Genomic DNA, 16,356 nt, shown 5'->3' with positions numbered 1-16,356 from the left:
GCCTCCCAGCAGGCCCCGGAGACAAAATGGCCGCCGGGGGGCCTGAGCACAGGAAGTGATGACTTGGATGATACCCATGCTCAGAGGTGCATAGGTAGCACTGTGAAAGTTTGGTGGAAAACCATCCTGTAGCTTTTTTCAATTCCTTGATGTGCTCACATGGCTCCCCCCAGAGCCCAGTCACTGGGAAATGTGCTTTGGTGATCCAGTGAAAATGACTCCACCAACAGCGTTTTGAATGGCAGCAGCTGAGGGGGGAGGTACCTTAGGGCCCTGGAATTGCACAGCAGGAAAAGAGAACGTTTCTCTACCTCCTGCTCATACCTTTTATCTCCCTGTGTGCTCTCTCATGTCACAAAAGTCAGAGAAAAGGCGTTTTGCATGAAATGAGAAATGTTCCCACTCCTTCCTCCTACACTTGAAGGAAAAAACCTTCCCTTGGAGCAGTTTCTGAACCAAATCCTTTGGGTGGGGAGAAAAATCAATCTTTCTGGTAATTGCCTTTCAGGGAGCGCAAGGCGCAGGGACTCCTCACCATCAGCCGCCTGGCTACCTGCCACTTAGAAATCCTACTTCGTAGACTTCATGATGTTTCCTTGGCTGTTACCAGAGAGGTTGAACATCATGTTCGTGTCCCAAATACCTAGTACACGGGTTTGTTGTTTCCTGAGACTTTTGTCTAGGGGTAATTCTTACATTTCCCCTCATGACTTCCTCAGGTGAACAGCCTCTGCTCAAAGGTGTCACACTGTGCAATCAGGACACTTGGAGAGCTCTTCAAGACCTTGAAGAAGCATATGGACCAGGAGGTGGATGAGATTACTCGTGTCTTGCTCCAGAAGATGGGGGACTCCAATGAGTTCATCCAGAAAGGAACCGATAGATCCCTGGGAATCATGGTGGAGAGCGTGACACCAACATGAGCAATGATGGCTCTCATGGCTAGTGGAGTCCCGTATGTCCATCTTCTCTTAGTGTTATCTATCACCTTAACTTGTGTGGACAGGGGGAAGGGACAGGAGGCAGATGGGGAATGATGGAAGGGTATCTGCAGATCTGGAGATAAAAATTTGGAGTAAGCCCCAATCCTGCTGCAGCTCTGTCTGTTTAGTGGGAGACCTCTGATGAGTCAGCGACTTTCATGTCCTTCTTTCTCAGAGCTAATTTCAGGAAAGAAATTGACTATCAAATAGTCCAGGGAGATAGAATTCCTCCCTTTTCCTTGCAGGTAGCCCCTCTGTACAATGCCAAGTTTGTGTTTATCTGAGGACAGAAGCTTCTACAGGGAGGGTGCCATCACTGAGGCCTGTGCCTGGCCCTCCTTTTCCCCTCTGTGTGTGTTCTCTTCATTTCACCTCCCCAAATCTGAAAACTGTTCGATGTCTGACTATAAATGATAAAAACCTCCCCGCACTCCGGTCCCCATACGGTGCTCACTCCCCGCCGCACGCCACCCCGGCCCCTCGGGCAGCACCGTGAGGTGCCAGCAGCTCAGGCGGCGGCGGGGGGGGGTCTCGTTGCCCGAACGCTCGTTGCCCCAACGCGCCCCGCCCGCCCCCGCGCCGCTACCACCCACTGCCCCGCCTTCCGCGCACCGCGAGGGCGGCAGCCAGCGCCCCGCCCCTCCCGGACAGCGGCCAATCGGCGGCGGCACCGCCCACGCGGAACGGCGGGCGGGGAGGGGCTTTGAGCAACCTGGTCCGGGGCGGTTACAGAACGTACAGCGCTGAGGTCGGTATGAAACCAGCGCTGCTGCTGTGGGCGCTGCAGCGCAGGGTAAACGGAGAAGCCCAGGAAGGCCCCTGGCATCGGGGGGGGGGAACTTCGAGGCAGAGCCCCCTTCAGCGCAGGCCGGAGGTGCCGCCTCGCCCGAGGTGACAACAGCAAGGCGCCTTCGTGCGGCGTGGGGACAGGCCTGGAGCGGAGCTGGCAGCGTAACCCCCGGGACCCGGGCCTGACCAGCGCTCAGAAATAAAGTTGAGAATCACAGAACGGTTCAGGTTGGAAGGGACCTTGAAGATCACGGAGTTCCAAGCCCCCTGCCCTGGGCAGGGACACCTCCCACCAGACCAGGTTGCTCCAAGCCCCATCCAGCCTGGCCTTGAACCCCTCCAGGGATGGGGCAGCCACAGCTTCTCTGGGCAACCTATTCCAGTGCCCCACCACCCTCACAGGAAAGAATTTCTTCCTGAGATCTACATCTTTCCTCTTTCAGTTTAAAACTACTCCCCCTTGTCCTATCACTCCACTCCCTGATAAGGGTCCCTCCCCAAAGGGACAGCTAAAGGCCAGCAAACGGCAGATCAGGGCAGCTCTGGTCTGTGGACAAGCAGGGGAGCGATCCGGATGCTCCACAAAAAGTGGGGATAGAGGGTATGGCTGGGGGGAGATGGGGAGCGAAGGGAGACGGCGGCACAGGGCTGGGTAACGGAGGGTTTCGGGTACCAAGCGTTCACGAACACTTAGTGCCATGACATGTTTATGCACCAACAGCTGCATAAAGGGACATGATTAAGGTCACACATAACCACTGGTAGATTCAAGCACAGAACTCCAAAATCTGGACCTGCCAGCTATTTTAGTAACCAATTGGAGGAATAAAAAGAGCAAGTTCCAGGAAAGCTTTTCAGGGGGTGCTTACCCAGTGCTGTTCTCTGATGACGGAGTGGCTTTCTTTAGCTCTGGTGCGCTCAGCAGTAGCAGGAAGGTGGCCACATGCATCACTACCATGGTTAGGATCTCCCCACACTCATGGCAGAGAGAGGTTGATCCAAGAGAATTCTTCCCACTGGATTTGTTAAGCTGTGGATCCAGTCCCTAGGGGAGCAATAACGTAAGTACAGTAGTGGGATGGCTGGCTCTGGTTTTGCCTCTGTTATTAATCCTCTGGATCCTTTCAGATATGCCCCTTAATCTGTCTGGGCAAGATTCATCTGTTGAGATGCACTGGGGCTGAAGATCTACCACCCACTCGTTTGGGGATGAAAAGCCAGTTCTGCAAAAAGGCCAGCAGAAAGCTAGCACAGGGCCCAACGGATCCAATTACCTCAAGTTTTCTATCTCAAATTTTCTTTTCCTTCTAAATTTGCATAAAACTGAGCCAAGACCCACCAGGCTCTGCCGGGTCCCCAGAGACACCAGTGTTTCTGAGCCAGGTCCCTGGCTGACATCACACACCAAGACATCACAGAGATGAGTTCCTGAGCACTCCCTGCTACCAAAAAAAAGTGGGGAGTTAAAACCAAAAAACAGCAGCAAAAAACATTTGAGAAGAGGCTACTAGATAATTTCACCACTTTTGTGCTGTACTAAAAAGAAAAACGAGATTCCTTAAGAGGTAACACAGTACAACAACAATACCTGGCAAGCTGGAATCCTGTATAGCTTTAGACATAGCAAAAAATGCAGCAAATAAACCTAAGAGCCCAGCATGAGCAATGATGGCTCTCATGGCTAGTGGAGTCCCGTATGTCCATCTTCTCTTAGTGTTATCTATCACCTTAACTTGTGTGGACAGGGGGAAGGGACAGGAGGCAGATGGGGAATGATGGAAGGGTATCTGCAGATCTGGAGATAAAAATTTGGAGTAAGCCCCAATCCTGCTGCAGCTCTGTCTGTTTAGTGGGAGACCTCTGATGAGTCAGCGACTTTCATGTCCTTCTTTCTCAGAGCTAATTTCAGGAAAGAAATTGACTATCAAATAGTCCAGGGAGATAGAATTCCTCCCTTTTCCTTGCAGGTAGCCCCTCTGTACAATGCCAAGTTTGTGTTTATCTGAGGACAGAAGCTTCTACAGGGAGGGTGCCATCACTGAGGCCTGTGCCTGGCCCTCCTTTTCCCCTCTGTGTGTGTTCTCTTCATTTCACCTCCCCAAATCTGAAAACTGTTCGATGTCTGACTATAAATGATAAAAACCTCCCCGCACTCCGGTCCCCATACGGTGCTCACTCCCCGCCGCACGCCACCCCGGCCCCTCGGGCAGCACCGTGGGGTGCCAGCAGCTCAGGCGGCGGCGGGGGGGGGTCTCGTTGCCCGAACGCTCGTTGCCCCAACGCGCCCCGCCCGCCCCCGCGCCGCTACCACCCACTGCCCCGCCTTCCGCGCACCGCGAGGGCGGCAGCCAGCGCCCCGCCCCTCCCGGACAGCGGCCAATCGGCGGCGGCACCGCCCACGCGGAACGGCGGGCGGGGAGGGGCTTTGAGCAACCTGGTCCGGGGCGGTTACAGAACGTACAGCGCTGAGGTCGGTATGAAACCAGCGCTGCTGCTGTGGGCGCTGCAGCGCAGGGTAAACGGAGAAGCCCAGGAAGGCCCCTGGCATCGGGGGGGGGGAACTTCGAGGCAGAGCCCCCTTCAGCGCAGGCCGGAGGTGCCGCCTCGCCCGAGGTGACAACAGCAAGGCGCCTTCGTGCGGCGTGGGGACAGGCCTGGAGCGGAGCTGGCAGCGTAACCCCCGGGACCCGGGCCTGACCAGCGCTCAGAAATAAAGTTGAGAATCACAGAACGGTTCAGGTTGGAAGGGACCTTGAAGATCACGGAGTTCCAACCCCCCTGCCCTGGGCAGGGACACCTCCCACCAGACCAGGTTGCTCCAAGCCCCATCCAGCCTGGCCTTGAACCCCTCCAGGGATGGGGCAGCCACAGCTTCTCTGGGCAACCTATTCCAGTGCCCCACCACCCTCACAGGAAAGAATTTCTTCCTGAGATCTACATCTTTCCTCTTTCAGTTTAAAACTACTCCCCCTTGTCCTATCACTCCACTCCCTGATAAGGGTCCCTCCCCAAAGGGACAGCTAAAGGCCAGCAAACGGCAGATCAGGGCAGCTCTGGTCTGTGGACAAGCAGGGGAGCGATCCGGATGCTCCACAAAAAGTGGGGATAGAGGGTATGGCTGGGGGGAGATGGGGAGCGAAAGGAGACGGCGGCACAGGGCTGGGTAACGGAGGGTTTCGGGTACCAAGCGTTCATGAACACTTAGTGCCATGACATGTTTATGCACCAACAGGTGCATAAAGGGACATGATTAAGGTCACACATAACCACTGGTAGATTCAAGCACAGAACTCCAAAATCTGGACCTGCCAGCTATTTTAGTAACCAATTGGAGGAATAAAAAGAGCAAGTTCCAGGAAAGCTTTTCAGGGGGTGCTTACCCAGTGCTGTTCTCTGATGACGGAGTGGCTTTATTTAGCTCTGGTGCGCTCAGCAGTAGCAGGAAGGTGGCCACATGCATCACTACCATGGTTAGGATCTCCCCACACTCATGGCAGAGAGAGGTTGATCCAAGAGAATTCTTCCCACTGGATTTGTTAAGCTGTGGATCCAGTCCCTAGGGGAGCAATAACGTAAGCACAGTAGTGGGATGGCTGGCTCTGGTTTTGCCTCTGTTATTAATCCTCTGGATCCTTTCAGATATGCCCCTTAATCTGTCTGGGCAAGATTCATCTGTTGAGATGCACTGGGGCTGAAGATCTACCACCCACTCGTTTGGGGATGAAAAGCCAGTTCTGCAAAAAGGCCAGCAGAAAGCTAGCACAGGGCCCAATGGATCCAATTACCTCAAGTTTTCTATCTCAAATTTTCTTTTCCTTCTAAATTTGCATAAAACTGAGCCAAGACCCACCAGGCTCTGCCGGGTCCCCAGAGACACCAGTGTTTCTGAGCCAGGTCCCTGGCTGACATCACACACCAAGACATCACAGAGATGAGTTCCTGAGCACTCCCTGCTACCAAAAAAAAGTGGGGAGTTAAAACCAAAAAACAGCAGCAAAAAACATTTGAGAAGAGGCTACTAGATAATTTCACCACTTTTGTGCTGTACTAAAAAGAAAAACGAGATTCCTTAAGAGGTAACACAGTACAACAACAATACCTGGCAAGCTGGAATCCTGTATAGCTTTAGACATAGCAAAAAATGCAGCAAATAAACCTAAGAGCCCAGCACCCTTAGGATGGGGAGATCTCCCTGCGGTATTTTTTGGCCTCCCAGCGTCACACAAGCTCGACACGTACCTGTCAAGAACCTGCCAAGGCTCTTTTAGCCTTCCACACGTCACATGTCATTCTTTTCCTATTTTTTCTTCTCCCCAAAACTTCAATTTTTCTTTCTTTCAAAATTCTGCCAATACGTGGAGGATAATGTGACCATAAATCAGGCTGCTTTAATATCTGACTCTACAGATAGAATCATAGAATCGTCTAGGTTGGAAGAGACCCTTGGGATCATTGAGTCCAACCATCTACCCTACTCTACAAAGTCCTCCCCTACACCATGTCCCTTAGCACTGCATCTAAACAGCCCTTAAACACAGCCAGGGATGGTGACTCCACCACCTCCCTGGGCAGCCTGTTCCAATGCCCTATCACTCTTTCGGTGAAAAATTCTTTCCTAATGTTCAATCAAAACCTACCCTGTTGGAGCTTGAAGCCATTCCCTCTCGTTCTGTCACTAATTACCTGTGAGAAGAGACCAGCACCAACCTCTCTACAGTGTCCTTTCACGAAGTTGTAGAGAGTGATGAGGTCTCCCCTCAGCCTCCTCTTCCTCATACTAAACAGTCCCAACTCCCTCAGCCGCTCTTCATACGATTTGTTTTCCAGCCCCCTCACCAGCTTCGTTGCCCTCCTCTGCACTCGCTCCAGCACCTCGAGATCTCTCTTGGATTGAGGTGCCCAAAACTGGACACAACACTCCAGGTGTGGCCTCACCACTGCTGAGTACAGGGGCACAATCACCTCCCTACTTCTGCTGGTCACACTATTTTTGATACAAGCCAGAATGCCGTTGGCTTTCTTGGCCACCTGGGCACACTGCCGGCTCATATTCAGCCGTTTGTCAACTAGAACCCCCAGGTCTCTTTCCTCCAGGCAGCTCCAGCCACACTTCCCCCAGCCTGTAGCGCTGCATGGGGTTGTTGTGGCCCAAGTGCAGGACCTTGCACTTGCCCTTGTTGAAACTCATTCCATTGGCATTGTCCCAGTGATCCAATCTATCTAGATCCTCTTGCAAGGCTTCCCTATCCTCCTGGGAGTCAACACTCCTGCTTAACTTGGTGTCATCTGCAAACTTGCTGATGTTACACCTTATGTCCTTATCGAGATCATCAATAAAGACGTTAAACAGAAATGGTCCCAACACTGAGCCTTGAGGCACACCACTTGTGACTGGCCGCCAGCTGGACGTAAATCCATTGAGCACCACTCTTTGGGACCTTCCAGTCAGCCAGTGCTTGATCCAGCAGATCGTGTGCTCATCCACTCCGTGTGAAGCCAGTTTTTCCACTAGATTTGTGTGAGGGACCGTATCAAATGCTTTTTGGAAGTCCACGTATACTATATCGACAGCCTTTCCCTCGTCCAATAATCTGGTTATCTTGTCGTAGAAGCAGATCAGGTTTGTCTGGCAGGACCTGCCTTCCAGAAATCCATGCTGGCTAGGCCTGATCCCTTGATTGCCAATTATGTGGCTTTTGATGGCATTTAAAATGACCTGCTCCATGACCTTCCCTGGTATCGAGGTTAGACTGACAGGTCTATAGTTTCCTGGATCCTCCTTTTTGCCCTTCTTGTAAATGGGTGTTACATTTGCCACCCTCCAGTCCATTGGGAGCTCCCCAGTCAGCCATGACTTCCTATAAATGATGGAGAGCGGTTTGGCGAGCACGTCTGCCAACTCTTTCAGCACTCTTGGGTGCAGCCCATCTGGTCCCATAGACTTGTGTGCATCCAGGCGGCTTAGCAGGTCATATGCTCTGGGCGAGCAGGTCCTGGTCTCTCATTCTCTAATATCCATCTAATCCTATAGCCCCAATGCTTCCAAAAGCCCATCTCTTATTTTGTAAGTAAATAGATATGTATAGATGCACATCTCTTACTTTTAAATATGGATATAAATATGTTATTTTCATTTTTACAGTTACAAATTGCATTTACACACAGGGGTTTTTTTTGGTATCTATGCAAGCTTCTTAGGGAAGATGAGCTCAAGATATAAAATTTTGAAAAATACTTTCTTTTATTCTTTTTTTTTTTTTAAAAAGCCAACATTAAAATAAACTACGTACATCTGTATCTATAAGCTCTGTAGGGCGAATACCTGTCGGGAGTGGGAGACGGACCCGGAGTAACGATGTAACCTCAATATGAGTATGATCGTTCTCCCTTTATTCATGTTTTTACCAAGTGTATATATATAGACAGGCAAGCAGAGCACGCGCTAGCGGTAGCTCTACGATTGGCTTACAATCTCTGTTCACGCGACTGGAGCGCTCACACAATTGGTGTAGACCCCTTGTCCACGCGCAGCAACATTCTCTCATCTTCTGGATGCGGTCCCGTTTATCTTATCTACCAAGTAGCTGCTGCTTCTTATTTCTGCTTTTCCCAGGAGAGTTCATGGTCATCTCCAGGCCTTTATCTACATCAAAGACTGGGTTGCTCATCGCAATTAAATCGTGGCCTTTTTCACACAGCCATTCCTCCACAAATACCGTCCTTCAAACACACAGAATAAAACCAATGCCACTGCCACATCCACCTTTGCCTCCACCTGACCCAGTTGTTGCCCCTCCAGCAGCTTCCTGGAGCACACCAAGCCTTCACCCCACCTTCAGGTCGGGTCAAAAATGTCTAAGAAGTTTTTTGCCACAGACTGAGGCTGGCTGGCGGCGTACTCCTTCAGCCTGGAGCCCATCACTTGGTAGAGGCTGTGTGCAAGCTTGGAGACCACAGCCCTGACGTTGCTGCTTCGGACAGGCAGGATCCTGTTTTCCAGGAAGAACCAGAGGGTGGGCAGGATGTGGCGCTTGACAGTCAGGGGTTTCCGGGGGTAAACAGATGTCACAAGCACTGCCGGGGGCAAGAGAGACAAGCTTTTTAACAACCTGAATGCAAACAACTAGCTACCTTGATTTGTGGTTCTTGGAAGCCTTTTCTGGCTAATATCAGCGAGCAGAAAGAGCCCGATGACCCAGAAACAGGCAACAGTTGCTGATCATTCACTGATGACAAAAGAAACTGATCTTCAGAAATATCAGTTGCCACAATTATTTTTTTTTCTGGAAGATCGTTGTTTGCTTTTCAAAAGGGACCTCTTATAGGCCTCCACGACCTTTACTGTACTGTTCTTCCAAGTGAGGAGCCAGACAGGGTGTTTTTAGCCCCACTCTTCTCCTGGAGGTGGGTCCAGAGATGCCCCAGTGAGAGCTCAATGCTGGAGCCTGAGCATCTCCTCATCTCATGCCTCCACCGCAGCCAGGCAAACCCCTGCCAAGTACACCTCGTACGTGTTTTGCAGGAGGGACAAGCTCAGGACCTTCTGGTCTTCGATGAGCTACTGCACTGGCTATTCAGAGGCATTTTCCCTCAAAATATTCCCTCTGAAGACACCCTGACTTAGAAGTGGAGATTAGCTGAAGCAGGCGATACCTGAGAGATGTTCTGTGACAATCAGCAGAGCTTGGCCGCTGAGGAAACGCACTCGTTGGGCCAAGGTTTGCAGCAGCAATGCGTTATCTGAAAGAGAAACATGCATTTCTGCTCATTCTTCTGATGTTATATGAAAAAAAATAGACGGGGGGGGAAGGGAAGACTGACATAAAAATTCTGTAAAATAAAGTAAATTTCTGCCAGTTTCTGCATCCTTTTCTTCTTCTCTCCTTCCAGCTTACTTGGGAGGATTTTAAATTCAAAAAGAAAAGCTCTCATTTCACATTTGTAAATCCAAAGTTGATTGCTGTATAAGGAGCTGTGTTAAACATTTCACATCAGGACATCAAAAATTAAATCCCATATAAGAAGTGAGGAGGTTTTGCATCTTGGAGCTTTGCAGAAGTGACCTCCTCCCTCCCCTAAAGAAAAGGGTGAGAAGTCTCAAAAGTCCACAGATCCATTCACACTCCACTTGGGTCACAACAACCCCAGGCAGCGCTACGGGCTTGGGGAAGAATGGCTGGAGAGCTGCCTGGCAGAAAAGGACCTGGGGTGTTGGTCAACTGTCGGCTGAACAGGAGCCAGCAGTGTGCCCAGGTGGCCAAAAAGGCCAATGGTGTCCTGGCCTGTATCAGGAACAGTGTGGTGAGTAGGGCCCGAGAGGTGATCGTCTCCCTGTACTCGGCACTGGTGAGGCCTCACCTTGAGTACTGTGTCTGGTTTTGGGCTCCCTACCAGAAAAAAAGACATCAAGGTGCTGGAGCGGGTCCAGAGAAGGGCAACAAAGATGGTGAGGGGTCTGGAGCACAAGTCTTATGAGGAGAGGCTGAGGGAGCTGGGGTTATTCAGCCTGGAGAAGAGGAGGCTGAGGGGAGACCTTATCGCGCTCTACAACTACCTGAAAAGAGGGTGTAGAGAGGTGGGGGTTGGTCTCTTCTCCCAAGTCACAGGTAACAGGACTAGAGGAAATGGCCTCAAGTTGAGCCAGGGGAGGTTCAGGCTGGATATTAGGAAAAATTTTTTCACCGAAAGGGTTATCAGACATTGGAATGGGCTGCCCAGGGAGGTGGTTGAGGCACCATCCCTGGAGGTGTTCAAAAGACAGGTTGATGTAGTGCTGGGAGATATGGTTTAGTGATGGTGTTGCTTTTTGTTTGTTGTGTGGGTGTTTATTTTTGTCAAAATTAGGTTGACGGTTGGACAAGATGATCTTTATGGTCCCTTCAAACCTAGAAGATTCTGTGATAAGCTGGTGTTAGATCTTTACATTACCTGTTGGGATCTATGGACAATACTCCAAATTACTCTTACAAGACAGAATTACTGTTCAACACCATCTGCTCTCAGGGACTCTTGTAACATCTCTGACATCAGATCTTGGCGGAGAGACTTGAAAATGAACTGATTTCCCCAATACTTGCCTATCATATGTATTTTAGTTTTTCCTGTGGTGCCTGTTGTTGATTTGGGCTCTTGTTTTAATTCATAAACTGTTGCCTGGTCTGTAAACCCCCAGTCTTACCACTTTGATGAGCCAAGCAAAGCTCTTCTTGGAGGCAGAATGTGCAATGGACGCGCTACGATACCTGCCGTCCTCACCAGGAGTGGCACCAATAAAGCAGGCAACCTACTTCTTGGTGAACCACTACAGAGACAAATCCCAGCGTGGTTTTAAGTAGCACTGTGCTATTAAGTGTGCTATTAAGTCCCTAATGATCTTCTTGCAAGCCTGCAGTGAAGAATTGATCCTAATTAAGCTGCTGCTTTGGCAATTACACTCTTCTCATTCACCTTTCTAAACAGACACTACACTTCTTGCCTCACTCTTGCAGTATTGGCAGACGCTTTTCACATTTGCTGTTCCTCCCCAGAGTGTTACCTTACGGCTGCTGCTTTGAAAAAACCACCCTGAGATCTGGAGATCTTGAAGGAGCACAAAACAGTAATTGATCATTAATATCAGAATCTACACAGATTTTTAGGGGAACAGTTGGGTTCTGGGTAGGTGAGGAAGAATTGGGTTTTTCACTTGGTTTTTAGGAGGCTATATCTATAGGCACTATTCACCTTCCAATTTAAGGGTTTCAAGTGCCCTCTGCATTCTCAAACAGTAAAGCTCAAGTCAAATAGCAAATTTACCCAACCATTACTTTAGCTGCCTTGAGAGACCTAAAGACAGAGGGGCTTTTAATGGCTGTTAGAGAAAACAAGGCAGCAGGCAGTTCAGTTCTTATTAACTCAGCTCTAATTCTCTGCATGACATTTTAGCTAAACCTGATTTGCTGATTCACTCTCATCTACGAGGTGGCTCCTTGAGTGGGATTAGGGTCCCAGGTCCCAGCTAATGAATGTGCATGGCCTTCAGCTGGGACCGTCCAAGCCTATGTCAGGGTTAAGCTAAATAAACAATTCAGGCATTATTTGAAAACAAATTTGTTTGTAGGTAGAATTTGGTCTCAGGGATGGGTGGCTTTTGTTTTGGTTTGGTTTTACATTACTGATCAAGTAATTTTCTAACCAGCTCGCATTTTTGTATGGATCATTAATGGTGACAGATGAAGAAGTCTCATCTAAAACTCAGAATCTGAGACATGCCAACACAGACTCTCAAAGCAATAGCTGGGCTCTTGGCTGTGGAACTCAGTGGTGCGATGGAGCAACGTTGCACTCACCCTTAAGCTAGCTCAACTCACTCCTTAAGCTAGGAGCATTGCACAATTCTTTAGAGTTCTGGGGCTTTTTTTGTCATTAGCCACTTGATTTTAAATTGTCAAGGCAGACAGTTTAAAAGTATGTGGAAAGCTTTCACTCATGCGTTTTTCCACTAGAGCCTTCCTTCCCCCAACTAAAGCCCCAGGTCCTGAATTTTGAAATATTTGTGATTCAGTTGCCTGTTTGAATTTTTGCAAATGTCCATAAAAATGAGCAGAACCAAAAGAAATATATCCTGCCTTGTTTGCTTGAACCTGTCTCTGGGTAAAGTCAGTGTGATGAGAGATAGATGTGCCTTGCTCCTGTTCCGACATCTGCCAGCGTGGAAAAATTTACAGTGATCTCTCAGAACTGGTGAGAGGGGAAGGACAGAAAGCTCCACGCAAAACCCTGAAGGGAGCTGTTTGCCACATCCTCTCTTAGCAGGATTCTGCAACTTTCCCCCAACCTTCTCCCAGGCACCACAAAAAATGGGTAAAGGCCAAAAAGGCCAAGAGCAGTACGGGTCTCACACCCATCTCCTGACTTTGCAACCAGTAACAACCCTGTACTTGGGACACAGAAAGGCAGTGGGTCAGCAAATTCCCCAAGTCCACAAGGCAGCTGATAATTTCCCTTTAAGACCTGCCTCTTCAACACTAAATTTTTCAGGCATATTCACCCAGTGCTGCATTTTCACAGCTGACATAAATCCGTGTGGCAAGGGAATTTACAGCAGACCTTGGCTGTGTAGTTATTGGCTATAGCAATCTTGCCCCACGCAGAACAACATGTGGAACAAGCCATCATTTACAGCTGGATTTATACCTGTTTGTTCTAAAGAAATGAACTTGGCAAATCATAAATTCCCTTTAGAAAAAGAAGACAAAGAAAAAAAAGGTGGAAAATAGACAGGACCAACTAATGCCCATAATGTAGAGCCTTCCAGGAAGCTGTTCTGCAGAAGCCCTGATGGGCCAGTGTCCCTTCGTGCTAACAGCAAAGCAGTTCATTTGGGGGAAGTCAAATTGGGCCCAAACAACCTCCAAAAATCCCTTTGTCCCTGAATTCTAGCAAAGTTGTACTCCAGGATTTATTGTTCAGCTCCTTCTGTACCAAAGCAGACAAGCAGCAGGGAGCCAAATGCTCCTGGGAGTTTGGGTAAATGCTAGTATGTGTTCAAGCCTGTCTGGAAAGTGGTGCATAAGGAGTGCTCTACCACAGCTTCTGGTTACCAGCTCACAGCTACAGTCTGCAGGAATTCAGGTCCTTTGATATATAACATAAATGACACGAGTGATCTGCAAACCTGGCATTGACCATAGAACCCAAAGTCTTTATACGGGGACCTGCTTTTCTGTAGTGGATTTGCACCCTATGCAAACACACAGCTTATGTCCCTGTGCTCAAGCATCCAGAAAAGGAGACAATAATGGGCTCCTTACCCTTCTGGAAGAGGGGAGCCAAGACATTTCTAACCCCCCACACGTGAGGACCTCCAGGCTGACTATGAAACAAGCATTTCATCTTTCATCCTTCATCTGATCTCCACTATGATAACGCAGTATCTTATTAAATCCAAGGTCTCAATCTTTGAATTCAAAAGTACATTTTCATGTGGGCTTTATGTGGGAAACCTACTATCTGAAACTGCAAAACAAGTAATTGCGTTCAAAGCTTGTCACAGTGGGGTCAGAAGGGGCCAGACACAACTGCTCAGGAGATCCATCACTGCCAGAGCATGGAACGAAGGCCAGTGAGAACAAAGAGCCTCCACCACCCTTGCCACGGTGTGTTTTAGGGAAAAAGCACATTCCTTTCATCTTGTTTTAGTGGAGGTAAACGTAACAGAATGCACATCTTAGAAATGCAATTCCATAAAAACAAAATGCAGGCAATTTCCCAGGAGGAAGGGGGAAAACCATTGTCACAGATGCTAGTCAACTTCCCTTGCACTCTTCTGACAGAAACTTAAAATAATCCCTATAATGTCCTCTCTACCAAATAATAATCAGACATATGATCCAGGTGATAAGCAGCATCCATTCAGCTGCACATCCCAACACGATACAACAGTTTGGGATAGAAAGAATGCAGGTAGGACTTCATAAACACCTTGCAGCAGCTGTGTATTTCCACAGGCAACATCATCTATCAACAAACTCAGTGTTCATTTGGCTTCAGGATGGAGGAACCGCAGTTAAAGAGAGTCAATGCCAGAGGTCAGCCTTACCGAGGTGAGCAGTGGAGGCTTCCAGCACTTTCATAGCTGCACTGTGAATCCCCACATGCTTTGAGTTCAGGTTCTCTGTGACTGCTGCTACCAGAGAGACCAGCACTGGGTGTAAGGCACCTCCCAGTATGGGTATCATCGAAGCCAGGACCTCCAGTGCCTGGTGGTTCACTTTCTTGTTGCAATCCTGAAGTCTTAGGATGAAAATATCAAAAATCTGTTAAGAAAAAAAAATGACATGAAAGCTGGATTAAAATGTCCTTGCTTCAAGCAGAGATGTAAAAACAAGTCCCCAGCAATATAAAAGAGGAACGTAATCCCTTCTGCTGGGTCAGGACTTGCTGGCAAATTTCACTGTTTTGCTGTGGGCTACTCACTGCAGCGGTTGCACAACCTCATGCTAGTTGAAGAGATTTTCATATTTTATATTAAGGGGTTTGCGTAGGGACAGGATAGTTCATATGGTCTTTCTCTTTACCTATTAATCAGTAAATTTTAATAATGCAAAACAGTATCTTTGGTATAGAGGTAGGAAAATGGGTGTTTACAATGCCCATTCTTCCATAAAGTTGTCTCAAGTACTGAGAGTCATTTTGATTTTGTCAAAACTGTGTTGGATGAGACCCAGGTTTTGTTTTATCTGTCTCAGAACCTGCATCGGGAGGAGTGCAGGGCTCTGATGAACTCTTCTGGATCCAGACCATTTGTCTGGCTAACACATAGACTTCTGAAGTGTAATGTGCTGTGCAGTCCTTATTAGAGCAGGTTCAGTCCTTTGAAAGCCACATTTCTGGAAAAAAGCAGCTGCTGGGAGGAGAAGGAATAAAGATCTGTCTCTAGCCATTTTCCTCCTCTTTGAGAAGAGAAAAAAGGACTCCCAGGAACGGTGAGAACAGTCTTTACCAAGCAGGAAAGGGATGAGGACAGACATGAATAGGCAGAGTTGTGTTTAAGCAAGACAAGATAAAGTTTACAGAAGAATCCTTAAAAAAAAAAAAAAAAAAAAAGGTTTTTTTTTATATGAACCCAGCCTGATACTTCTCTCCCCCATCCCAAACCATTTTTCTTCTACAGAATAACTGTCTGCTTTCAGTAACTGGATTTCCTTTATTTCAACCTAACTGGTAGCTGGACACAGCAGAAGCTACAGCAGCAGTAAATTCTGTCACCATCTCATGCACAGCACCAATAGGCACCTGCCAGAGAAATACATTGCACTGAAACTATTTGCCCTGAAGCCTGGAGTTGAATTAAATTATTTTGGGTAAGAAGGGACCAGCCTCTCCCAAACAACCAGTACGTGGAGTCAAGACACACTGAGTTAACTTTCCTGGTACAGACTTGGGGGAGGAGTTAACGGGAAAGGAGCAATAGAGATGCTCTACATACCTGGACAATGTTAGTGGAGACGAGCTGGGGCCTGTTTCTGCAGTAATCGAGGAGGAGATTCACTCCCTCTATTTGTGTCTGAAAGTCCTTGGCTGCCAGGAGCTTGTAAAGCTCCGTGAGCTGTTCAGTCTCTTCCACAGTCTGAACTGACGTGCGACGGACTGACTGACGGGGCACGATGAGTACGTCAGAGCCAGACTTCACACTGGAAAATAGAAACAAGGTAAAAGACCTTTTGGTGAAGAAAACATCTTGGGGAGACTTCTTAGTGATGTGATTTCAGCTAGATCTTGATCTGAAAAGCAACTTGGGTCTCGTGACAGTCATTACAGGAGACAATCTGCAAGTAACATTATCACTAGGTGCTTACTTAGGAAAACCAAGACACTAAGGATGGGATTTATCTTATTATCTTCAGATGTCTTCCCAGGGATTCATCTAGCATCCCTTTGTGTGGAAAAATAGGCAATACTTCAAAGTTTAAATGCCTCATATTATGGGAGGTGCCAGTATTATAGGAAAGTTGATTACTCTGGAGAAGTGTCTCCAACAGGTATTGGAATCTGGATAAATAGCTCAGGTGCACCTCAACAGATGAATCTTGCCCAGACAGAT

The 16,356-nt window shown here is 48.3% G+C and overlaps 1 protein-coding gene across 1 annotated transcript; it reads right to left on the bottom strand.

Annotated features, from left to right (window-relative positions):
* Positions 1–8,183: 8,183 nt before the first annotated feature.
* Positions 8,184–15,946, bottom strand: LOC106898681 (protein FAM179A-like; the record flags this gene model as incomplete). The annotated part of the gene is made up of 4 exons (XM_014960090.1): positions 8,184–8,846; positions 9,426–9,512; positions 14,353–14,569; positions 15,742–15,946. Coding segments are annotated over 4 exons (748 nt in total), but the record flags the coding sequence as incomplete, so codon positions are not given.
* Between the last annotated feature and the right edge of the window lie 410 nt (positions 15,947–16,356).

This window comes from Calidris pugnax, unplaced genomic scaffold (assembly GCF_001431845.1).
Source record: "Calidris pugnax isolate Ruff unplaced genomic scaffold, ASM143184v1 scaffold534, whole genome shotgun sequence".
In the NCBI taxonomy this organism is placed as follows: domain Eukaryota; kingdom Metazoa; phylum Chordata; class Aves; order Charadriiformes; family Scolopacidae; genus Calidris; species Calidris pugnax.
The sequence above is the reverse complement of the archived record's forward strand: the minus strand, read 5'-3'. Positions and strand labels throughout refer to the sequence as shown.